General features: G+C 40.3%; 1 protein-coding gene across 6 annotated transcripts in view; it reads left to right on the top strand.

Moving 5' to 3' along the window:
- The window catches only part of RALB (RAS like proto-oncogene B), a 66,631-nt gene that overhangs the window by 21,348 nt on the left and 19,360 nt on the right, over positions 1–25,923 (top strand). For 2 of the 6 annotated variants that reach the window (XM_052676416.1, XM_052676417.1), the window contains 2 exons: positions 5,440–5,570; positions 14,074–15,248. In XM_052676416.1, coding sequence (XP_052532376.1) covers positions 5,440–5,570; positions 14,074–14,222 — 280 coding nt within the window. In that variant the 3' untranslated portion in view covers positions 14,223–15,248. Of the gene's footprint in view, positions 1–5,439; positions 5,571–14,073; positions 15,249–23,719; positions 23,861–25,923 lie in introns of those variants that run through there. The other 4 variants (XM_052676421.1, XM_052676422.1, XM_052676418.1 and 1 more) reach the window with 4 other exon arrangements.

Genomic DNA, 25,923 nt, shown 5'->3' with positions numbered 1-25,923 from the left:
CCAGGCGATAACTGATCATGTACTGACTGATCACTCACTGACTAAGAAGAACTGCCAAAAAAACTAGCTAAATGGATATTTTCTTTTTCTGCAATGCTTTGCCTATTTTAATATGTAATTAATTATTTACTTTAGTAAGAAGCCCAGTCTGACTCATGATTTTCTTTTCCCTCCTTGATCTTTACTCTAATCAGTAACTATTTGTTATTTAATTACTTTTGTTGCAAAAGATGAGATGCACATCTTCAAAGAAGCAAGAGTATCTATAACACTTTATAAGCTCTCTTTGTATTGCGAGCCTCTTTGTTTTAGGTTTATTATTCTGTCTTTTTGTATTGAGTGCTGAAAGTCCACATTGACCTGAATGATGTCGATCTATTTTATGGCTCAGTCCAGGAACAGTTCTTGACCTTATAACTGAAACTGAGAGAATCGACATCTGATGGTCAAGGACTGTTGGCTCAGAACGTCTCACTCCTATCCCACCCTCACAACATAACCAGTTTAATTTACACAAGAGGAATTTAGAGTTGGCAGCAACATGACAAAAGGATGCAGCCTGTATATAAAGAGGGAGGCTTCTCCACAGATGAGATGAGAGCAAATAATTGCCAAATATTAAGACAAATAGTCTGGAGAGAGCAACAGGAGGCATTCTGTCTCACCTGAGATGCTGATAAAACCTGGAAGCCATAGGAGTGTGATCAGACTAAAAAAACTAATCACTTGCTATTTTGCAAAGATGTGTAACTCAAGATGCTTTTTCTTTTCACTTAGAAGTGATGACTAAGAAAATCTGTTGCTAAACAAGTGCCTTTTGTTTTTGTTTCCCCTTTTTGCTCTGAACAGGCAACGTAGAAGCTTGTAGGCCATGGTAGAACTAAGAAAATCAGCATGAAGCAAGCAGAAAGTTCTCCCATTCTGATGGCCCACGTCTTACACTGAGGAGAAGGATTCCCAATCCATCTATGTGTCTTTAAAATGACACAGGAGCAGATATCTAAGCACTGCTCAAGATTGTGTCAGGACATTGGGACCCAGAGACGAGTCCACTGATTCAGGCTGATGTGCAATAGGGTTGAATTTATGGAATTCACTGGTTCATCAAGGCTCACTGAAAGTGATGACTTCATAGAATTTTGGGGATTAGCAAGTAGCAACATACCAAGAAATTGATAGCTTCTGCATTATTAAGATTAATGAAAGCATTTCTTCGGACAAAGGTGTAAGCAACCTTCATTATTGTGATACAAATCCTAACTTTAAACTCCTGAGGCAGTAGTGCCCTAGAATGTACAGCGTTATATTGCTGGGGTCCCACTTGTCTCCAGATTTTTCAACAGTACTTAATTGGGCAGAGATGCTACAATGAAAAGAGCTTCCAGAAAGGTTTTACTGTTTGGGCCTTTAGCAATTGCTGTATTTTGGATGTGAACATAGATACACCAAACCCTACTTCTGGCAACATTCAGACTGCATTTACCAGTATTATGGAAAATTTAACCAAATTCATTTTAGCTGACAAATCATTCAGTCTTTCTATTCCAGACATTTCTGGGAAAGAATGGCAAAGCTGAAGTATGCTTGACCAAATGAAATACCTGATGCAAGTGGGATCTATTATCAGAGTGAAGAAAAAGAAGCAGGCTGGTGTTTTAATGAATGTTTGTTGAATGGGAAGGTAATGGCTTCTTAAACCTCCACCTTTGCCACTGCAAGGTTGTGGTTACAATCTTACTGCTTTGTTGATTGAAAGGGCAGTACGAAAAAATAAATCTGAAGTTACATAAAATTCTGGCTGAGTAATTTTCCTTGTGAAGAGATTTAGGAAAGTTTAACAACCCTGTACTGGCCCAGGCTTAGGTGAAAAGAGAGTGTATTTTTGGGATAGATTGGAGTATGCCTTGCACGGACTGTGAGTGAAAATGGTAAATGGGAGAGCTGAGATCCAAGACCTGACATCCCTCAAGCATAAGATCTCTTACTGTGCTGGAAATCAGCCTGGAATTCCTCTGCTTTTGCTTCTGCTTTTGTTGGAGTGCCAACAGCAAAAAAACTGTGACTGCTAAACTCAGGTTTCCCCTCCTGCTGCCCTACTGCTTTGACTTAGGCAGTGATGGGTACATGTTTCTAACTAGTACAGACAAATACAAATTTCCTTTAACTAATCTTCCTCTGGCAAGGTGAGTCATCGTACAGAAAAAAGCTGTTTCTGCTTGTTCTCTGTTCAGAGCACAGTCCAGTCCAAGCTCCAAAAAAGGCCAAGCCAGTAGCAACAACTCTGACCCTCTTTGTTCTCTCATTGCACCTGAGGGAAAGCTGGAGAGGCGTCTGTAGCTGCAAGCTTTCTGCAGGGAATGATCTTCCTTGGAAATTACTTTGAAAGAAGCTGGCAAGGATCCTGGCAAGAACTTAGCCTTTGCTGTCCATGTTTCCCCATCTGTCAAAACATGGCATAAGCCTTCCCTCATTCACAACATTATTGTGAGGATTCATCAGTTAACACGTTTACATCACTGAATGGGATTTCCTATTCTAAATCACCTAGACTTCAGTTCCTAGGAACACAAATGCATCTCAGCATTCTTAAAGACCTTTTCTCGTACCCAAATTCTTCTTTGCTTTCTGCTACTGCAAGACGCAGTTGATGCTAGAGTTGAACTTGAACACCTGAAAGCAATTTCTACAGTCAGACTGAATTTTCCTGAGCAATGAAGTAATCAGCAAAGGAAAAGTAATTCTTCAATTTCTGATTTTCCTTTTCATTACTGTTGGAAATGATTTATTCATCATTGTGCTTATGACTAAAATTTCTCAGGGCTTTTCTGACTCCTTGGTGTTATCATGAGAAACAATCTTAATGTATGTCATGAGGAACAATCTCAGCATATATTTATGAAACACATTTCATTTGAGAGATCTCTCAGAGGATTAATTGTGATCTAAAGTAGAGTTATCTGTAAACATAACTCCACTGCAAATACCAAATGTGTCTGTTTTGCATGCTGCTGAGTCCTACCACTTGCCACAAAAAGGCAACTGTGTCTAGAACAGAAGACAGCAGAAGACCAAAATATTTCCAGTACCTCAGACACAAAGTGTTCTACGCAACTGAAATTGCACAGGCAACCTAAGAAAGCAAAATGATCTGCAAGCATCTGTAATTAACTTCATGACATGACAAATGTATTTTTGGTAAATTTATTTTAGGATGTGAGCTACCCAGATCTGGAGGTGATGACCACAGCTGTAGTCTTGATGCTTTCTGATCACCCAAGTTATCCTCTCACACACATCCTACCCTGGCCTGTGAAACATGCCATTATTTTCTCTTTCCCTGCCACGATCCCTCTGCATCTTTCTTTCTCTCTTACTGCCTTCTACAAAGCTAAACTCCTGTTTTGTTTTATTTTGTTTTGTTTTTTTTTTTCTTCATTTCCACACACTGTAATTTCTTCCCATCTTTTTTCCCAAACTCTGAGCTACTTCTCCATCCAACTATCAAGTACTGTATGCTAACATAGGGGAAAACCCACAGTCTCACATAGGCAAAGAGAAACATGAATAACACTTCATATGAACTTTACAGAGAAAGTGCTCAAACCCTTCAACAAGGCGCCCAGCGAAACTGGAAGTTTCTGCCTTAGATTCACAGGCAGACTGAACAAGGCCCTCTGCAACCTGATATAACTCCGAAGTTAGCCCTGTTTCAAGTGGGAAAGGATTAGGTGATCTGCAAAGGTTCCTTCTCATCAAAATTATTTTGTGATTGCATAATTCTAACTTGAAGGAAAATAGGGAAAAGAAATAAAAATTTAAGAGAAAGATGGTTTTCTGGCAAGAGAAAAAAGGAACACCACAAAACAAACCAGAACCATGCTGAGTTGGTCTGCTTTTCATCTTGCCTGCACTGAAGTAATTCAGGATGAAATCAGATGAATGTTCAAATTAGCAGAGAACCAAGAAGAGAATCAATACCAACATACCTGTGGTTACTTCAGGCTTGCTTTATCTGCCTGAACTTTAGGCCATGGGAGCAGAGCAGGGGAATTCTCAAACTCTGCAGAAGTACATGTATTAGTGATTTTAATCCTCATTCCTCAATCTCCTAAATAAGTCATTATGACCGCAATTTTCGATGTAACCCATCTTCACTGTGCAGGACAACAAAGGATGATTAAACCTTTAATCAGAACAAGCACTAATTAGAAAAGTTCCTGGAGTCTTGATGAAGAAAACAGTTTTGCGTTCAAGTTTATTTCCCTATTACTGTCTTTAAAATATAGAACCCCCAAAGGTAAGCTGTTAAACTGAAAGTCAATGCAGGAGCTTGAAAATGACGGTGACCTACAGTGGGTGATCTTAATGCTGAAAATGGAATTAATTGCATGAAAATATCACAGGAATTTTTTAACACAAAAAAGGAAATCTGAAGGGCAAGCGAAATGGCCTAACAGAATATTCAGCAATTCCAAACACAACATAAAAATGTTGTGTTCTTAAGAATGTAGTGAATTTTCCCCTGACAGTGTTTTGTGAGGCTATAACAGAAACAAAAGTACCCTGGCAAGATGTGAAAATAATTCTGTATTAGTCACTTGATAAAACTGGACAAAACAGATAAGTTTTCAGGCCTGCAGGTGCTTCTTCAGTCTGAACTAGAAACTGCTATTTTCAAAGATAAATTCAGGTTAAGAACAATTGTGTCAAGGTAGGATATCTGCTTTGCTTTTGAGTGTTTACTGATTTCTTCTTTAAAGGCTTGGGAAATAAATGATGACCTGGGAAATAAATTAATAGCAATACAGTCCTGTAGATGGGTAACTATTTCTGAAGTAAGCTTACAATTAGAAAGGGACCTAGGGAGTAAAACTTATCCCAGCATATCTGCATAAAATCACATTGACTTCCCATGAGATTTGTAAGCCTTTTTGCTTATGTTCCTTTAGAAAACGCTAACTGGAGTCCTAAGTCACTTAGGTGCTTTAGATGATAGTATTTTCACTGGAAAAGGCAATAAAGAAGTGAGGGTAGTGCCTAGGAGGGGGTGCTCTTGAGTCTACTGGTTATGCACTCCAAGCAGTGGCTGTGGGAGCTGACTGTGTGCAAATCATTGTGTTTAGCAAGGTCAGGGCTTGACATGTCATACACACAGACCATAGAGGGAACTGAGCAGTGCTCTAAAGTGGCTCATCTGTAAAACATCTCTCAGGCTATTCCTAGTAATGAGGTAAATATTGTTTTCCTAATTTATCACTTCTATTTACTGAAACTGTTTGTTTTGAGAGAGGGTTGGGAAGGCAAAGAAGGAATGCAATTCTCTGTTATTGGCCATTCAGGGGTTTTGAAGGTGTTACTTTTTCAATTACCTACAACAGTTTCCTTGTTTTCACAATGAGTACATGATATCATATCCTGAGCCCTTCCCTTTTCATGCAGCTCTGCAAAGCAAGAGGAGGAGTCCGGCTCTGGCCAGCATTGCCCTGCTCAGAACACTGGAGCTGCTCCTGCCATCCCCTGCCTTCTGCTCCCCAAGGAACTGCAGCTCTGGGACAGGCTCCCTTGGCACGGTGAGTATCAGCTATGAAAGCAGACAGTCTAACTAGCTTGTGAGGTGGCACTGGAGAACGATCAGCTCTCTGTGTTTGTGTATATGTGCAGTCGGTGACACAAACACACGTGAAACGAGAACTCGCTTGCATTTTCCAACACTGAGGTGAGAAGCAAAAGCTGTTTCCTGGCCCAGCTGGAGTGAGAAAAAGGAGAGCAGAAATGAGGAGGGCTTTTGGGGTACAGGGACTGGCTTACAATAGGGGCAGAGTGCAGGAATAGGACAAGGTGCTTGCATCCTGTGAGCCAGCCTGGTGTAGGCAGACAGGAAAAAACAGCTGCTGAAATTTATGCAGAAGAAGCTTCAGAGTGAGCACGTGGCATTGTGTTAGTGCTAGATGACAAGCACCTCTTGTTTATTCTTAATCTGGTTTGCCCTAATGAATGCAGAGCTAGCTAGTAATAAATGATATATGAAGAGAACAAAAGAACCAGTCTTCTGTACTGGTCTCCACTCATCCTTGGGGCATACAGGCCAAGTAAACATATGAATAGTGAGTCAATGATTCCTTTTAATACAGCTTCATAACCCTTGCTGTTGTGCTTACTTCAGCACTTCTCCATCTTGGCCTTTTAGCTCTACAATGCAGAAAGAATGGAAGATTAAATTGTAAGGTTCTGCCACTCCTGGTGGAGGGCCCAAGGTTCTGTCTGGATATCTCCACTGTGCTGAGTAGAGATATATTAGCTATATTAAATATATATTTATGATTACAGTGTATGAGTAGCTTAGTATGTTCTGGAATTTACATTGTAGAGGTGTTATAATGAAAGCAAATGATCCACTTACATTTATATTTACTAAATGATCTTGTACAAGTTATTTCTTAATCTGGAAGATTGCTTTTTAAGGGATGGAAACCCCAAGGGGCACTTGTCCATACCAGAGTAACAAACCATCATCATTCTAGACCTTGGCGAGAAGCTTAAGATAATGGTTTACCTACAGACCTCAGTCCGTTTTGAGTGGAACCTACAGAAAGCATCAGTGATGTTTAGGAATATAAAAATAACAACAACTAGCTTTAGAAAAGTGCAAATAAGCTGCATCCTTACCCCAGACAGTCTTTGGTACAGGCAGCCTTATGAGAAACATGTGAATATATCATTGATTGCACTACACTATCCATTTCTCCTTTGCTCATTGTGGGTTTGCCTGGCTCATTTCTGGGGCCACAGAACAACAGCAGTAGAAATTGTTGCCTTGCATCACCTCAGCTGCATTGAGCTTGCCGGGAATGGAAGGTACGCAGTTCTCTTCAGTTAGAAGTTGCCGGACCCTCTTCTGTTGCAGATATATTTAATTTTGCAGCAGAACAAACTTGCTTTTTCTCACCATATTCATTATAAGAGTAAAAGGTTGTTAGGGTCATGATGCTCTGGGACTGCTGCACACAACTCTGAACTCCCTGCCTGCAGAATGGCCTGTGCCAGGTGCAGTTAAAGCCGGGTGCTCAGCTGCCCAACAGACTTCACAGCACATTTTGTTAATGCTTATCAGCTAGTAGCTGGCTTGTGCTCTGCAACACAGCTGTTTCTTAACTCTTCTGTTTCATAGAACATCACAGCAGACACTCACATTGCCATGTAATTGTTTGTTTCTTGAATTCACTGAGACCTTCATTTCAATGTTTCATGGCAGTGGGTTCAGCAACAATGTGTTTTCTCTAAGAAACGTGACTTCCTTTCTCTAGATTTAAATCTTCTGCCTTTTGCTTCTGTTAATGCAAATCTACTTCTGGATCATAAGAGAAAAAGCCACCTTAGTCTTTAATTGAAGAGAGAATCATATATTTTTCTTCTTAGTTGTAGTTTAGTCAGTGTCTAGTTTGTTTGCATGCTTTTTATTTTCAATTTATAAACTTTTCAAGGGCTTCACCCACAGTTTTTCCTGTTGCTAATTATTTTGTTGTCATGCTTAAAAAATTCAGAGATGAAAGAGAAGTGAGCTTCCTTTATAGAAACCACCCAGCTCTGCTCCTGTATCCTGTTTATAAATGTGTTTAATAATAAATTTTCCACCACCTTATATCCAAGAACTTTTAGGTATGCAGCAAACATTTAATTAATCTCACAAAGAACGTGTGAGGTAGGTTCCCTCATTTTACAGGTGAGATGGAGAGTGAGGCAGTTAAATTAAGTGACTTGACTAATATCACACTGTGAGTCAGTGCTAATGCTGAAAATAGAATTTATGTCTCCAGGTTCCCTGCCCCATGCTTTAATCATCATTTCCAGACTTGACTCTAAAGTTGAGCAAATTCCTTGAATGATTAAAATAAATATTCTCAGTTCCACGCTGGATTATTACATTTTACTTCATGTAAACAACTGAAACATTTACAAAAGTCTTCCATGCTTAGCACTTTTAGTCTTTTTTGTTCAGATGTAGCTTCAGATATCAGCTGCATATATTTTGAAAAAAAAAAAAAAAAAAAAAAAAGGAACACACTTGAAACACACTCATTGATGTGAATGCAGGAATGCTGTTGTTCATATTCTCAACAGCAGTTCCACTTAATAATATCTATAGCTTCAGTAAATGCAGCATTGTAAAGGTATTGCCCCACAGAAAGAAGAGTGGCTGCTAGTTATGCTGTCATGAGTGAATGAAAATGTAGCCTGAAGCACAAAATAGCAACTGCATCTACAGAAAAACCTGCTTAGACACGCAATTGTGAACTGTATCATCTCTGAATAAACTGGTGCATAAAGATGTACAATCCTTGAAAACTTGTTTGAACAAATAGTACCCATGTTCAGGCTAATCTCATGCTCCAACAACTTCACAGCTTTTTGAGCGCAGTCCATGCTTTTGTTTGTGTTGATGGGACATAAAATATTTTTTTCCAATCCTCAGTGTCTTAGCCATTTAATGGTATTCTTCAGCACGGGGAAGAATAAACAGCCCAGGAATATGTACCTGGGCATAAGGCAGAGGAGAGGTAAGGCCCAGGAGGGGTAACAGAGCAATACTGTCACCATCCCTTGTTTCCTATTAAAACCGAGTATGGACACAGCTGTCTTTTACACAGACTTACACAATGCTTTGTATCACTTTTGCTACATGTGAGACAAGCAGCACAAGGCTGTGGCCCGTCTCCTAGATTTCTGGAAGGACTTTTGCTGCATGTAACAAGTGGAGCATTGCTGAGCAAAGAGCCTTTCAACTTCATTGCAGTTTAATAACAAAGTACCTTAAAAATCCAACTACTTAATTTTGGAATGCAAATTACACTCCTAGGTGTTAAATCAGCTGTATTTATAGGTGTCATGCTGTATTTATAGAAACAACTCCAAAGTAGTGTGATGTATTGTAGAGAAGTGAGAGTCTCTTCCTGACTATTTAGCTGGAGTTAAGCAGAAGGTTCCAGGTAACAAGCCATGGGGATATGTTCCAGAAGGCCATCCTGTCTCCCCTCCAGGGCCATGTTGTGTTCCCTTTGGGTTTACCCTCTCTCATCATTTGGGCTCTGCTATCAGTGGTCAGATGTCACTAGTCAGTGTTGCTCCAGTTTTGCTTTCCATTTCTGTTTGAAATAAAGGTGTTTTTCTTACAGACTTTGTAGAACAGCCTGATGGAAAGGGATAAGCAGTTTGTGAAAGTATGGTGCCCATCTACCAGGCCTCAGAGATGGTGCCTCTCCAAGGGGTTGTTCAAAACTAGGCATGGATTGCCTGAATGGTCTGGTAGGAGAGACCTCTGTGACTTTCATAGACTTTGAAACCAAACCTAAAGCAATGCAAACTATTAAAAATATTTATCTGGCTGCTCACTCGTGCTCCCTTTTATCAATAATTCCTATGACTAAGCCACCAAATGTAATGGTAATAATGTCTGAGGAATGGCAAATGCAAATGAAGCATTAGCTAATATTTGGGGAAACTGAAATTCCTGAGAACAGGCTTGAAATTGCACTGTGCCTAGGTGTTCTCTTCCAGGTTGGGAATAGAAAGAAGTCTTTGTGATCTGTGTGTCTGAGCAAAACAAAACCAGTTGAAATCAAATACCTGACTTTAGACAACAAGCCAGCCTGTATGACTGAATGGACATCGTGGCATTTTGCATGTTAAGTTCATGAATCTGCTTTCAGTGAAAACCTCCATGTGCCCTGCCTATCTCAGTAATCTCATCCCTGCTCTTTAATAGGCCTATCAGCCTCCTTCTGCTGATTCAGCACAGATAGGAAACATGTTAGGAATGTCAGTTCTTTGCAGTGGTGGGGATTATACACATGGTAACAGGCGATGTTTATGAAAAATATATAACTTCTTTCTTCACTGCCCATAAGGCAGTGAGAAAGAAACTGAGGTACAGCCATACAGCAACTCTGAAGAGTTAATACCATAAATACATTACGTACACTTGCAAAACTGAGAAAGCATTTGTGGAAGTATGTTTCTTACACATTAGAACTGAAAATGGAACTGAAAAGAAAGTGAAAAGAAATGCATACTGAGGGAGTCAACCCATTTAATCACATTATAGAAATAGAATGAATGGTACAAGGCCAAAGAATGCCACAAGTGACGGAAAAAATCCACTATCAGTTACCTTAATTGGACTAATTATAAAAGGTGGAGTTAGCAATGCAGGCAAGGTACATTTTTCCAACATTCCTTATTATGTGTTAATCATGGCACTGTAAAGATCCAAATATCTTGGATCGTGTAACTTGCTAAATACCACTTGCATGTTTCTTGCTGGAGTTCAGTGCAGCGAGGCAAGTACAAGCTGAAACAGTACAAATGGGGAAGGACTTCTTTCTTTATTAAAACAAGCAGTTTCTGCTGAAACTAGTATTGCTTGAGGACCAGCTTGTGGTTCCAAGTGTCTTTCAGTGCTGACAGCTGAAGACAGTAGCTCTGGGCCAGGAGTTAATGTTTGCTCCTTGCTCTAATGGGCGGATGTGTTTAATTAACCTTTGTTTCTGCAGAAGCAGACTTTCTGGCAAGCTGTAGGAATGCTAAAGAAGGGAAATCTAAACAGCAGCAAACCCAGGCACATTCTATACATCTAGTGCGAGGTAAAGAATGCTAATGCAGACAAGTACTTACTGTTTCCTAGGAGATAGATTTGTACAAGCAATTTTTGCGAAATAAACTTAATATGGCGTTTCCTTTGGGACTTGCTCCTCTTACTTTCACAAGACCTGGCTGTGGTGCACTGCCTGTGGCACTTGTCTCCAGTGTCTGGTTAAAGACTGGGCACAGCTCTTCAACTGGGGGCTCACAAAAGTCTGTATTCAAGGAGGAAATATTCAGTGTCTCTTCCTCAGAGCAGGACCCGACAGCTGTGCTGCTTGTGCCATGTCCAGAATTGGCTTCTACTACAGCTCAAACAGATCCTTCCCAGAGTTTCCAGCAAAGAGCACTTCTTCAGGTTTATAGCTAATTTTTCAGGAGGAGTATGGTAAGTCTAATGCAAAGCAAATATGCTTTGCATAAAGTTGCTGGAGGCACTGCTTTTCATTTGTAAAACTACAGCACCATAGATTACAGTTCGTACTAATATACCACACTCCCTGGACACAATGTTCCTAGGCCCAACTCTTTGTTTTCCTAAAAATCCTCAACTTCGTGTGTTTTGCAATTGGACAAAATAGAGCTTATCTTCTCTGACCTTCACCAGTTCCACTGTCACAATAGCATTATTGTTTCCTACCTCCTCCCCTCAATAAGCAGTACCCTCCATTCTTCTCACTTCCTTTCTGGCCCAAAGCTTTCCCTCTGAGTGACTTTTTAAAGCTCTGCTTTGTCATCTATTCTTGTCAGTACTATGATCTAAATTCCAGCTTCCTTCAGTCCTGCTTGTCTCAGCGTCAGCAGCCAGGACTCTAGCTGGTTTTCTTCAAAAAGTGTCTTTTGAAGTTGAATGGTGGACATACTCTCCACTGTTGAGACCTTGCAAACAAGGTACATTCCCAGTTGATATAAACATTTAAAAGACAGTATTTTTTCTCACTAAAATTGAACAGTAGCATCACATTATCATTGCAATGATGAAAGTTCTGCCTCCATTCCTTGCTTGTCATGGGAGGAGTAGGGAAGAAGAGAGAGTGGAGCTCCTCTGCAACCTAATGCTCCACCCAAGCTCCCGCAAAACCTACAAGTATAGATGTGTGCATGGTGGGAGGGATGGAACTGTAGTCTTGAGTTGTTATTGTCATCTCAGTGGCCTGTCCTTGCACTGGGATCTGACTCATGCAGCCTGTAGGGCTTAGCTACCCTATTAGTATACTTTGTGTTGCTGCAGGTAGCACTCACTGAGATGGAATATATGGCAATACGTGCCTTTCTATTTTTTGGATTTTATTTGTCTTTTTCTTTTTTTTTTTTTTGGTCATCTATGTGTGATGCATGTACTCAATTTTTCTGAACAACTGCAGGAATTAGAAGTTATTTGCAATTGAGGAAATAATTACAGTAAGTTTGAATTCTGTATGCATACGAGCTGCAGAATCTATGGATTCATCCTGCAGGCTTTTTATTCAAGTTAACATATCCAACAGGTTCTGGGTCCTGTTTTCCTTCAGTGGAGGAGGCACAGTGGTGAAGGGAGTTGCTGACCTTGGAGCTGATAGCAAAGCTCTTTTGCTAGTGGGAATAGGTACCATTCTGAGATAGTCTAAAGAATAAAAGCCACTGGGAAGAATTATAATATTAGTTTAGTTTTAACATGACCGAAGTATGAATTACAAAAACTAAAACCTCTAGCTTAAGTACAAGTTGAAACAATTTATCTTCAGGAAAACTCTCTAAGTAAGGGACGGAGATGTAGATTCCAGCTGAAATTTTGCTTGAAGAAAAGTGCTACTGGATGTGTCCATGGCTCAGTTTCTGCACATGCAGCCAGTTAAGGTGCAGTGGAAAGGTACATTAACTTCCAGTTACCTCTCCTAATTTTGATGGATAGCAGTTAATTACATTTTTCCTCTTTGGAAGAAGTATGCATTTCTTTCTTTTGTTAATGTGTCTGATAATGGCAGGGGATTTTTCCGAGGGTAGTTTTGCAACAAAACAGTAGCTTCAGGCACTCTGTAAGAAGCCAAATACAGGGGAAGGGTGGAGTGAAGTTGCCATTTGATAATGGGAATAATCTACCAAAAGTTTCCTTATCTGTCCCCAGTACTTGTTTTTCTGAAAGAAACTGTGATGAAAAGGCAGAAGCTATTCTTCTCTGCTGTAAATTCTTTTCTGATAAGACTTCTGGATGAAATCACAATGCTATCTTCATTCAAATCCTTCATAAGATGCATTTTTTCCATAAAATGTTTCAATGCTAATCCACTAGGCGTTGCTATTTACAGCTTTAAAAGAAACAAAGTACTTAACCTGAATTGATTGTAGATTAAGAATTACTGAGTGCATGCCACATACAAAAGCCTAGTCTGTGGAAAAAGATCTATTTCCTCCTGGCAGTCGTTCTCTATACTGTGTTTTAATTTCTTGCTATTGATTGTAATCTCTACAGGAAAGGGCGTTTGTTTTTATGCACCTTTAAGGCATCATATATGTCTAACTTTATGTGGAACAGTGAAAATCAAGAAGGAAAAGAGCTAATTTTATAATACAAATTAGCCTTGCCTTGAATAGCAGTCAAACTCTACTGTCATCCCAGTGTACGTCCAGATTTGGTGCTGAAGTCACTGGAACAGAGCATGATCATGGCTCTTAGTGCAAAGAAGCAGCTACAGGGGGAGGAGGTCAGTAGTGTTACCTCTAGCAGATTAATCCCTCTTATCTTAGAACATGCGTATCTTAGAATATGCAAAGGCTAAATAACTCAGATCTTGTACTGAGGACGTGCTGCTTTGTGCTTTAAGGTAGTAATATGATTCAGAAATACAGGTATGCTCTTTAAGAGCATATAATGCAGTGACACCCAAATCAGGCGCTAATATAACTAGTGAGGACACAGCAATTCAAATAGGGTCCCAAGGCAAATGGAATCAATTCTAATCATGTGTTTATGCCAGTATTTGGGGTTGCATTAAATTCTTGTTCTACCAGCTCCGTAATTTTCTGCTGTGAGAAATTTGGGGAACTTCTATTCTGTCAAAGACTGGGTGGGTGGAGACTCTATTTCCTCTGAGTCATCAGAGGGAAAAGTCCATTGCTGCAGGAGTGAAACATGTGAGCATGACAGCTAGAATTGAAAAAATCCTCACAACTCGGAACACATGCAGTCTGTTGATATCACCTATTTCAAGTCCAACGGTGTCAGCACCATTGCATTTTACATTTGTAATTAATCTATATTCCCAAAATATTATGTTGCTATAATAATTCTCATTGTTAACAAAACTATTTTAAACACTACTCCACCGTAAGCAGAATACTCACTGCTGGTAACCTGGCAGTTATTTACAGATGATATACAACAGATTAAAAGAAAGGAATAAGATGATTACTTCAATCAGGAATAACTGGACCTACTTTTATTATTTTTATTTTTAACAGAGCGTGCAGGAATCTGGCAAGGAAGCCCTGTCTGTACAGGCAGAGGATGTTGCAGAGGCAGCAAGCTGGGAGCAGGGAAGGAAGGCAGTGCTTCCTGCTGCCTGTTAGCAAACTTGGAGGAAGGAAATCATCCTGCCTCATCATGCTAAATCAGCTAGAGAATCCCTCAAACTCAATCACAGTAAATTCATTGCTCTACCTTTTTTAAGCAGAAGGAACTCAAGTTTGTCTAGGAAAGAGAAGCAGTGATTTTGTATACAGGTGTGCAAAGCACTTCCTGAACTTCAGTCCTCCATACTGCAACTTCCTAATCTGCTCAGGGAAGCTGTGAAAGTAACCTGAGAACTTATCTGTCCTTGTTTTGTTTCCCTTTATCAAGCACTCTTGATCCATTTTCACCTCCGTATGTTACATAAGTATTTTTATTACACCCAGTAAAATTCTCCAGCTGAAAATTACTTTCTTTTAAGCTGAATGACTGCTATGTTCCATTTGTTAACTGATGAAATTCAGCTACATCCAGTGTGGTGATCACCCTGTATAGCACAGTTTAAACAATGGCCCGTCTTCCGCAGAATCACCATATCCCCTAAGCTAAAGCCACTGACCTGGAGCGGAACGTCCCAATTCAGTCACTTGCATCTTGTCCAGAAGCTGTCAGTTCCACAGGCAGTTTTTGAAATAGCAGTATTTTCATGAACTAACCACTTCTAACCAGAGTCTGTTGTTTTAAACGCTTATTAGTAGATTATGTTGTCTTACAGCACTTAGACAAATTTACACAAATGACAGCTTACACAGATTTAAAGTTGTCATCCCCAAGGGGCAGCTCTACACACAAGTTATTAGCAGCAATGTTAAATTACAAAAACACTTGTAAAAGTTTTGTTAAATAATGTTACACTGGAATTTGCTCAAACCAATGTATATAATGAAGTCATACAGACTAGAGTAAATTAAAACAAGAACAAAACCAACAAAACAAAACCTTAGAAAGGAAAAACATACAAAAAAGGTTGCTGGTGTTAGGCTGAATTCTCAGCCTGTTTCATTACTATTATTATTACTATGCATCAAGGAATTTCCAGGCAAATTTCTCTCTCTTTTGTGTTTATAATTCCAACCATTACTTTCTTAATTCTCATATTCTTTACTAAGATTTTCCCTCTTAAAACTTTTTTAGGCTATGCTATTTCTGCTCAGATTTGAATCAGCAAAGCAGAATGTTTCCTGCCCTTGGAAGGGTGAATCCATACTGGATATTAGGAGCCTGTGTCAGCACTAACAGGATGCAGACCAGGAAGCTATGAACAACTAGAACAAGAGGGGTGATGTTTTGGCAGAATTGGAATGAAATGTTTGTATATAGGAACAGAATAAGTACTGGAACTAAAATATTCTCTATACAATGAAAATAAGGCTCTCAGCAAACTAGTTTGGTCGATATGGAAGTAATCAAAAGGTTAGGAAAAAATGGTTAAGAATTGAGAATATGAAGAATTACATCCTGCAGTAGCACACCACTGGTACTCTGATGGCAAGTCAGTGGTCAAAAAGTCTGGAGTCTAACAAAAATGGAGCTAGAATTAATATTGGTCAATTAGCATACAAATGGACTTGAACTCTACTGGAATGCAAAGCGTTACTCTAAGGGAGCTAACAGAGTATATTGACCAAAATACAAGTAGGAACTTGCCCTGTAGTGTGGATCTAAATAAGACCAGAGGTAGTCACAAGTGTGGTGCCATCTAATGTGTGGTGGCTCTGAAAGCTGCTCACCATTTCCTAGGTCTGGACTAGCATGCATTCCTACCTCTTCTGGCACCTGATAGTATTTAAAAATGGCAGCTTTGATATATCACGATTAATATCACATTAAAAAAGCAGGAAAATACAAATCAGCTAAGTGTAAGGTGAACTGAATTTTCCCATCTCTTCCTGAACTAAAAGCTTCTCGAATTATCCCCAGAAAGCCCCTAAGAAAAGCCACAAGGTAACTGTTGCTGAGCCTTCAGTGCTGGGAAGTCCAGGGAGCCCAGCTGATCGAAACAAAGAATTCTTTACATGCTAATCAAAAGAGAGATTCAGCAGGTGGCCACATTGCTTAGGCTCTGTGAAAAGAAACTGAAAAGTGAGAACAAGATCAAAATGAATGTAACATGGACATGACATGACTATTGCGTTTTGCATTTGACAGAATGGATATCTTCAGGCACAATGGCCAAATCCATAATATTTTTGCTTTCCAAAGAACATGAAAGGCTGCCTTTTCTTGAAAGGAAAATTTCATCTGCCATGAGACTACAATAATAATATCTCAGGCTTACTCTATATAAAGATCTTTTCTAAATTTACAAGAAAATAACTTGTTTGATTAAAACATTTGCAAAAAAACAAAAAACAAAAAACAAACAAACAAAAAAAACCAACAACAAACAAAACAAATACTTTGGATCAAATGGCTTCACAGCCTTTTAACAGTAACTGTTACAGAACAAATGTTAGCTACCATTCTCTTTGGAGAAACAACCTTTGGCAAAAGGACTCTGGGGCATGTAGCACCTTAAGCCTTTACAGTCAGATTCAGTAAGACTCTCAGACCTCTTCTCTGAATCTGTGCTAGGTTCAGTGGAAAGCTGATAGGAAATAATTTATGAACTGGGCATCTTGTAAATCCTGCTCTTCTCCATAAATTGAAAGAGGGATGGAAGGAGAGAGTAGCAGACTTTTCTTCCAAATCACAGGAAGAAGGCACATCCCTTCTATCAGAGGTCTCAAGGGATACAGTATCTATACAGCATGTAGGGAGCCAGACATCAGTTGCCTTCTCCTTTAAGGTGGTTGGAGCTCTTATCAAGGAGGAAAATATCCCAAGCATCTAAAGCCAAAGATAAAGCCCTTGTCTGTGCTAGGCAAGGGATGTATTTAGTCCTTCTTGCTGAAGCTGATTCAGCTTGCATGAAATAATATTCACTAAACCAGGAGGGTAGAAGCAAGAATGATTTAATCTAATGATTAGAGCACACACTGAATAGTCCCTGCTCTCATAAAAGCGTAGCAATTTATACTGACTGCGCTGCTGGCATCTGCACCTGCACAGTTCTAGTTTAAATGGCCAGGCTTAGATTATCTGCATTGCCCATCTTTAATAACTTACGGTGACCCATATGAGAGTCTAAACTCAAAACTTGCAGACTTAAGACTTCTATTGATCTGCAGAAAGGAAAAAAACCATTATTTTCCTCCCTATATATATATATGCATATACAATGTATATACAGTTACCACTTGTTACCTACAAGAAACCATTTCTTGAAGGGACCTTACTTCCTTTTTTTTTCTCAGTTCAAGTGATGATGATCACCGTGATTCAATATGAAGTTGATTTTTACACTGGAGAAACTGTCCTGAGACCAACAATCTGACCATTTCCAGAACAGTTTATATCTGAATCAAATATCATTTGGCATTTTGCAGATGTTTTCACAGTCATGAATTGCTATGGTAGAAAAAAAAATACTGGGAAAAGCAGATTTCGTATGTCTTATGACCTGGCTATAATTTCATTTTAAATGTTGAAGAACATTGCATAAAAGAGGAAATCCTTATAAAGGGACAACAAGGGTTATAAAGGGAATAAAGTGATGTGAGTCGGATCAAATTCATTTTCTTTTGCTGAAAGTCTAATTGGGAGAAAAAAAAAAAAAAAAAAAGAAGAAACTAAAGGTCTACTGTTGCTCTTCAAGAAATTCAGCATGAGGTTGAAATTCATGCCTGAATGAAGAGAAGCAATTTTGAAAAGTCAGATGTTTGATTTATTGTGCTCTGAAAGGTTTTGTAAAGCTTTTTACTGAAGATATCAAAGTTATACAAAAGTGTTCTGTATGATTAAGGGCAATCATGATTCCCTTAGAAGATATAGACACTGTTTGGGCTTGTTCCTTATTTACTGTAAATTTCTTTTTTTTTTCATCTGAATAGATGGAGCTTCTTAAAAGAATTTGTTCAAGACTTGCATTAAAGATTCACAGTCTGTACAGCCGTAGCACAGATGCAGATTTGCAGTGTATGATATACGTGGATTCTGCTGTCATCTATGATAATGACAAATCAAGCAAACAAGATTTGAGAAAGCCAAAATACAGCTCCATTCAATAAAATGATCAAAAAAAACAGCCAAAAAGAGCCATTCGTTCACCATTCTGCTCTAGGGCAGAAAGCTTGTAACACAGCTTGTAAAGTCTTAAAACACAGCCCTGTAATGTGAAAAAACACACAACAACAAGAGAACAACAAAAAAACAAGTTTGAGCAAATGTTCACTGCTGTACAGCAGTAAATATCAGATGAATGAAGGATTCCAGTCATTTCAAGACTAGATGAGGTAGAAGGGTGGGCGGATTTGCTTGTGAATCCCCAGTGCAGTTCTCTGTGCTGTAAATCACTGCAGCTCCAATGACATTTGGGAAAAAGCAGGATTTCTGGCCATAAACGTGACTTCAGATGTGTGTGATCGCAGTGGCTTCAACTTTTAAATTATACATATATATTGACTCAAAAGTTCTTTTCTCCATACATTGTGCCTTCCCTTGCTCACATTATCTACAATATCAGATGTTTTAAATCAGAACTTCCAGGCTCTTGCTAATTATTTCAGGTTTTAATTTAATGTGATGCTTTTGCTTTATTTTCATGCTTTTCCAGAGATGAACCATAACGCAATCACAAAACCTGGGGGCTGAAGAAATGCTTCAGCTGTGGGCTTACAGTGCCTAATGTAGTCCCATACTTATACCTTGGCCAAAGTACATTTCTACAGCAGACTCAGGGCCCCAGAAACCAGTATAGCTCCTCCCAAGCTTTTTCAAAGGAATATGAAGCTTAACACAAATAGCATCAGAATAATAAGACATCAATAATGCATTATTTGCAATGTATTCATTTTTGATTCACAATGCACTTATTAGTGAGTTAAAAGACTGCATATCAATTGAACCATTAATTAGTTGAAGGGTAAATTGTTACTACTGACTTAATTACTTTCTAGCAAATAGTCTTTTCTTAAAAAGTTAATATCTGATTCTTTTGACAGATCCTAAACATGCAGCAATGTTGACTGAAAAGATAAAAGACAATACAGGAGCCGGGAGGTTATCCAGATGAGATATAGGGTGTGCTTATTTTGAAATTACTTTCCTTAATCTTCTAATGTAAAGCACATGGTACTCTGATCAAAAATAAGATGAGGAAAAGAAAGGAGGGGCTGTTTGTAGACTCTATTGGATTATAAACCACAAGGAATTTATCTTTCCTAGAAGAGAGGAATGCTGCGTAAAATAATACACAAACATTCAGCTCAACAGGGAGAACCTTACTCACCATAGCAATATTATCGCATCGCTGCGTTATGTTCTTAGCAAGCCATGCAACTGAGAATCTAGTAATGCAAAGCAATATGATCCTTACACATCGTATTTGTAGGACACACGAACGTCCTTAGAATGTCTGCTGACTGAACAGATTCATGCAGGTTTCCTACAATCACCACTGCATCCACTTTTTTTGAGACTTTTACTTCTGGGTATAAATACAACAGCTAAGGAACAATGCAGTGTTATAATGTGTTTTTCTATGAATAAAGAATCTGTAGCAGAGTGCAGCTACAGAGAAATTTTGGTAGGCGAAATCTGTAGCCATTTGTTTTACCATCAAAACTATTTTGAACAGTACTTGGATTTCCAAAAGAGATTTCCCATTCAAGTTCACATTCAGACCTTCTTTAATTTCACAAAGTTGTGCTGTAAGTGCAAGAAACTTGGTCACAGTTGGTTAATTCCATAAAAGATAGCACAGATAAAATGCTATTGTAACAGTAACTATATTAAAAATTCAGGTCTCATAGATTGTAAGTAGTTTGGGAAACAAAAATTCTAGTGCCACGTAAGTGGAAAGGTAGCATTGAGACTCCTGAATATTTACAATAGATGTTCCAAGTAAACACTGAAAGGAGAAAGCTGCATTAATAAGAACAAAGATAGCAGATTAATTGTTAAAGACCTTTATTGCATAAGAATACATTTTGTTTTAATTCATAGAAGAACATTTTAACCTCATTCTAAGTTTGGTAAATTAAGTTAGAGACTGCAAACAGAAGCAAGTACTTAAGAAAAAAACCTAAGCTTTTTCATTGACAGCATTTTCTGAAGTATTGATCCCATCCTGGCAGAATATTGGTTGCTATCAAAGCCAGTAACTTGCATTATTTATTTGATATATTTGTCAATAATTTGATGTGGAAAATTTGATTAAAAAAGAAGTAACATGAGATCTGTTAACTTGATTTTTTTTTTCATGACTGCTGAAATCACTTCCTAACAGCAGTTACTCAATTAGGTAGCAATGCTAAACTCAGCAAAATTCTCAGTGGTAGTTGCCTTATTATTCTGGCCTGCCTTGCTTTGTTCCAGAATAATTCCAGTTTTTACACAGTTGGCTTTAGTATGATCATCACATCCAACTTTATCAGTAAAACACTAAAGTATGTATTCTATCTGGTGAAACCTTAATGCATCTGCTTCAGCAGTGCACTTAAGGAAATGTGGGCTAGTTGGAGAAAGGCCAAAGAAGGAGAGTGACTGGCAGTTAGGAAACATGGCCTACAGGGAATGACTGAAAAAATAGGTGTTATTTTGTAGGGAAAAAAAAGAATTTGAGGAGTGAAAAAATAATGATTTTTCTTGCAAAAGGAAAAGAAAAATCTGTCCAGTGTGCAATTGATTAACAGGCTTTAACTGTAATGAGTGACATTGAAAGTAATGTAAGGTAAATATTGTTAAAATGTTTCTTATGATAAAATAATCCAATTCTAAAGAAATTGCTACAATACTGCAATCTTCAGTACATAAAACAAATACATGCCAGAATTGACACATGCATAGTTGACCTTGCCTTGGGCCATGGAGAAGGACTACCTTAGCTCATATGACTCCCTTATTTTGTTTTCTCTTTCTTTGAGATTATCAATATCTACAGTAAAGTTAGTTCCTTCTGTAAAGGCTCCAAAGACAGGCCCTAAATCTTTCATGCTGACAATAATCATGATGATAGAAACAACACCTGTAACACTGGAATGTGAAATTCCTTACCTCACAAAATTTCAGTAAGAATCTCCTTAAAAATGACCTTGTATTGTGATCCTGACAAAATCTCAGCTGCACCTGAAGCTGCAAGGTGATCTTGTAGTGAACGGTAGCATGGTGACTTCCTCCTGTTGGCAACAAAAATAAAGTGCACAATGCAATCAAAACGCCGTAAACTCCAACAAGGCCAAAGCCACAGTCATATTTCATTCTCTATCATTTATTTCTGTTACATTTTGATTTATTGCTTTATGGTATATGAATGCTGAAATTTTCATTCTCCTAAGTATACAAATAATCTATATAATGTAGTTCTTGTTAAATGATCCATGCCTGAAGAGAAAATGGTCTTTGACTAAATTCTTTTCATTTAAGTACAAGCTCTGAGTGTACTCTATGTACTTGTGTCACTCCTGACAATTTATCTAAGCCTAGATTAACTCCGACGGCTGAACTCTCACATACAAAAAATGTTTTGAGAACAAAAAGAACATGGCAGCATTCTAACTAATGCAACTGTTTTTTCCTGTTTTTTCTAATCAGTTTTCTTTTGTTTTTCCCAGCTTTATGCTAGCATTCATTTTGATTGAAGTGTGGTCCCATGAGTAGGATAAAAATAACACGGTAGCTTTGGAATTAATAAGTCAAGAAGATTTAAGGGTCTGGTTACCATTGCTGAGCTATTGCTTCGTGCTGCACAGGGCTACAAGGTACTGGCCGTGTATAACTATGAGTTCCTTCAGAGAGGGACAAAACCTTCCTGCTGCTTTAACCTGTTCAAGACAACTGCCAGCCTCATCCAGCACGTTTTTATCTGTCTGGCCTCTCTCAATAGCAGTGGGTATGCTAATCTGCTCTCTAGATCTGTGCATTCCTCTACTCATCCCTGCCTCTCTCCAGCTAAATTTGGGATCCACAACATTCCCATTTAATTCCTTATTCACTTCTTGATTTTCTTTGCTAATTACTTCCACAATAAATAATTCAATTGAATAGAGCTGTCTCTCTGGGTTTTATATCATTTTCATCGCTAGTTTCTAGAACTACTTTAAGCTAATTCAGCCAACCTTCTAGAGTACCTTTCTACTTACAAAATAGAATTGCTCAGAAAAGAAGAATGCGTCCTGATCTTTGCAAAGTAGAAACATTTGCTGCTCAGTTACCCACCACACTTAATGTTCATAATGACCAAACAGTGCTCAGAGTGCCTCGTTACATCCTTAGTGGATTAGAAAATAAATACATGCATCAAAAATGATGTCCCCATCTTGAAGAATTTTCAGTCTAAAGCAGTAGGTCAGGAAGAAGCAACAGCCAGAGATACATTTTTCCATCTCTGCTGAAATTTTACTTGTTTAGAGAGTGAACATTTATTGTCTGCGAGGCACTTGGAATAAAATAAATGCAATATGAGTGATAATGAAAAGGAATTTTGTTCCCTAAATTGTTCTATAGAAATTTTCTTCTTAAGTATTGAAGCAAAAATATATCTGTAACACCTATGGTTACCATGGAGATTAAACCAGGCAATATGCATAATGCTTTCAAACACGGCCTCAGATAAATGTTCTTTGTCATGACTGGATTACTACAAAGAAGTAGATTTCCCCTAGACAATTTGCAGAAGCAGGATAAAGGTGGTTTATTTCTCAAGCCTCTTCTTTGCAATGGAGCAAGAGGAAGTGTCAGCATTGTGGTGTGGGCAGCAGGCACGCTGTGGTCTGCTTGACAAGATCTGGCTCCTCAGGCGCGTGGTATCTTCAGCTCTTAGGTAGGGTTTCACCCCCAATTAATCTCTTTTATGTGCTCACATCAGAGCATCAGTCCCACCATACTGCCTGCACAGTGTGGAAGATGGCCATGGAGACACTCAGAATAACTGGGAAACAAGTCTAAATGATTGTACTTGGCTTCCTTCAAGACAGCAGGAAACTATTCCAAGTACAAATTCACCCTGCCATTAGCAGACAGAGGTGGAAGATCATTCTGTCTTCCTCTGCTGTCGCAGGCTGCATGGAAGCCCAAGGAGAAAGCAGGAGTTACCATAACCGCTCACACTGTTACTTCTTCCACATTTGCCCCAGAGGATCTCAGCCCACAGAGGTCAGGGGAAGGAATGGCTTTTCCCACTTCCCGAGTGAGCATCACCACACAGACTGCTGGTCTGGGGGAGGACTAGGTCTGCCTGTGCGACTGCTCGGTAACGTCAGAGCTGAGCAGACAGAACGCGTATTTACGGACTGATGGAAGTTCTGAAGGAAGAAGAGCAGTAAATGTACCAGCAGTTCTCTCCAGGCGCCGAAGACCGCCCGCACAACCACAGCCCCGGCCAAGGCCACACGGACCACCACCGCCTCAGCGCCGACGGTCGCTTGGCGCCTACCACCGCCCAGCGCCTAGCCCCGCCCACCGCCGCTATCTCCCCCGCCGATTGGCCCCAGCTCGTCACGTGACGGCGGGGCAGGGGCGCGCTCGCGGGGAGCCGGCCCCGGCGGGAGCGGCGCGCCGACGAGGGCGGAAGTGCGCGGCGGGGGCGCGCGGGCGGCGGCGGCGCCCCAATGAGAGCGCGGGGGGCGGCGGCGGCGGCGGTTAAAGCGAAGTCGGGCGGCGGGTGGGAGCCGCGGTGTGGAGCCGGATCGTAGTTCCTAGGTGAGAGCGTGGCCCCGGTTGACTCGTTCCGGTTCTACTCGCGAGGAGGGCTGTGGGAAGGGGTCGGTCACCGTGTTCCCTCGGGCCTGCGCGGGGCCGTCCCTCGGGTAGGTTTCGCTGCTACGCGCGTAGCTGCGGGCTGGGCTGGAGGCGCCGGCACAGAGCGGGGCTGCCGGGCCGAGGTGAGCGGTTACGCTGTGTAAAGGACGCGGGAGGGCCGAGGGGGTGAGCCGGGGCTATGTGCGGGGCTCTGCGCTGCCGGCCCAGCGCTGCGCTGCGCTCGCCCTGCGGTCTCATCCGGACAGGTCCCGCGGGAGGAGCGCGGCGGTGCCGGCCGTGACCTTCCCGGAGCAGGGCGGGGAGCGGCCCGGCCGCCCTTCTGCTCGGTGCTGCGGCCTGACCGAGCTTCGGCCGCGTCCCGGTGGTGCTTTCCTGAGGGGGGGGGGGCTGAACTCTGTGGTCTGGGCGGCCTTGCTGTCCCGACGCTGCTTTCCTCATTCTGGAACTTGATTCCTTGTGGCAGAGGGAGAGAACTGCTGCGCTGTTGAAGAGCACCTTGGAGGCATGGCTCCTCAGTAGTCCTTCTGAGGCAAACTTGTTACCTGCGCTGTGCTTCTCAAAGCCGAGAGTAGGGACTGACAGCCGGGCCGCACGTGTGGTGGTTGATGCCAGCAGCTTGCTTGGTGGCTGAAAGTAATTTCCTTATGACAGGAAAATGAGTACGAGTGACTTGACTTCACTTGGCAATAGTGTCTTTGCAGCTTGATCACTTATAGTGACTTGTTAGCATACCTTTTATCTACTGCTCTAGCCACCTCTTGCCTCTCTACTCTGAACTTAACTTTTTTGTTTGTGATTAAAATTATATTAGCTTACCAATAGTATGTTTCTTTGCATTCACATGCAGTATTAAATAGCTTTTATTTATGGGGAGTAGTCTGAAAGCTTTTTCCCTTCCTTAAGCAAGTATTTTCCTGTATTAGACTGTATCAGTATTGTTTGTTATATACTCCTCTTGGGAGGGCTGACTTGATTCTGTTTTGCATGCATAGCAAAAGGTGAAGCTGACCTATTTTCACTGGGGTTATATGTATGCTGCAGGGAAGTGTGTAGTTTAAAGAACTTAGTTGGAATGCTTTATAAAAATTCTTGCCTGAAAGCTTAATTTGACCAGACAATGTCCCTTCTCAGGCATTCTCTGAAACTCCTGAGCTTGTCTCTAATTGTCAGTGCAGTGGTGCTGGATGTGTGGGGAGAAGATGAGTTTAGGCATTTTGAGGAAATGAAGGCAGTAATGATGGGATGATGCCCATATAGCTGACCTCCTGGGTGGTGCAAGGATTCCGCAGCCTAGTGGCTTTTCTGTGCTTTAAACTTTCTTTTGTTATGTCCTTACTGAGTAAGTGCCAACTGATTTGACTGAATGCTGTATAAAGCAGCTCACTTCCCTTTGAAGTGTCAGTGTCCAGGCCTCACCAGCAACACTACGAGCAGAGCACAGGTAATGTAGCAGAGCAGCCCTCCTGTCAGACTCAGGAACCTGGTTTGTAGTTTGATCTTATCCTGTTGGTTTGTAAACTGTTTACAAACTGCTATCCACTTAGTGGATACATGACAATGTTATACTAGACAGTAATAACTAGATCCAGACTCCACGCAGCTGACTGATTAAATTATGTTCTGTTACACAGTGAATTCATCTGAATGGCCTCTGCTAATGGAGATACTGAAGGAGCCTTTTTCTCATGTCACCTGTGCAGATGATAAGTGTTCAGGGAGTGCAAGTACATAGTGCTATGAAAACAGTTAAGTGGCCCTGATGGCCAGCAGGTGCGTTGTGCCTGGGGCATTCAGCTGAGGCTGAAGGTCTGTGGGAGTTGGACTGACCTCCTGTGTTTGGAGGAGGTGCCATTTAAATGGTTGAGCATTGCTCCAGTGTTTGCCTCCTATGCCCTGTGTGCGTTGCTTCCCCTAACCTTTGCATGTTTGATTTATGAAAGGTGCTGATCTCAGTTGTAAGCCTGGCTAGATGGCAGCTGCGTTCTCAAACTTTTTATCCTGAT

The sequence above is a fragment of the Tympanuchus pallidicinctus genome, unplaced genomic scaffold, assembly GCF_026119805.1.
Source record: "Tympanuchus pallidicinctus isolate F22 unplaced genomic scaffold, pur_lepc_1.0 scaffold15, whole genome shotgun sequence".
Classification (NCBI taxonomy): domain Eukaryota; kingdom Metazoa; phylum Chordata; class Aves; order Galliformes; family Phasianidae; genus Tympanuchus; species Tympanuchus pallidicinctus.
The sequence above is the reverse complement of the archived record's forward strand: the minus strand, read 5'-3'. Positions and strand labels throughout refer to the sequence as shown.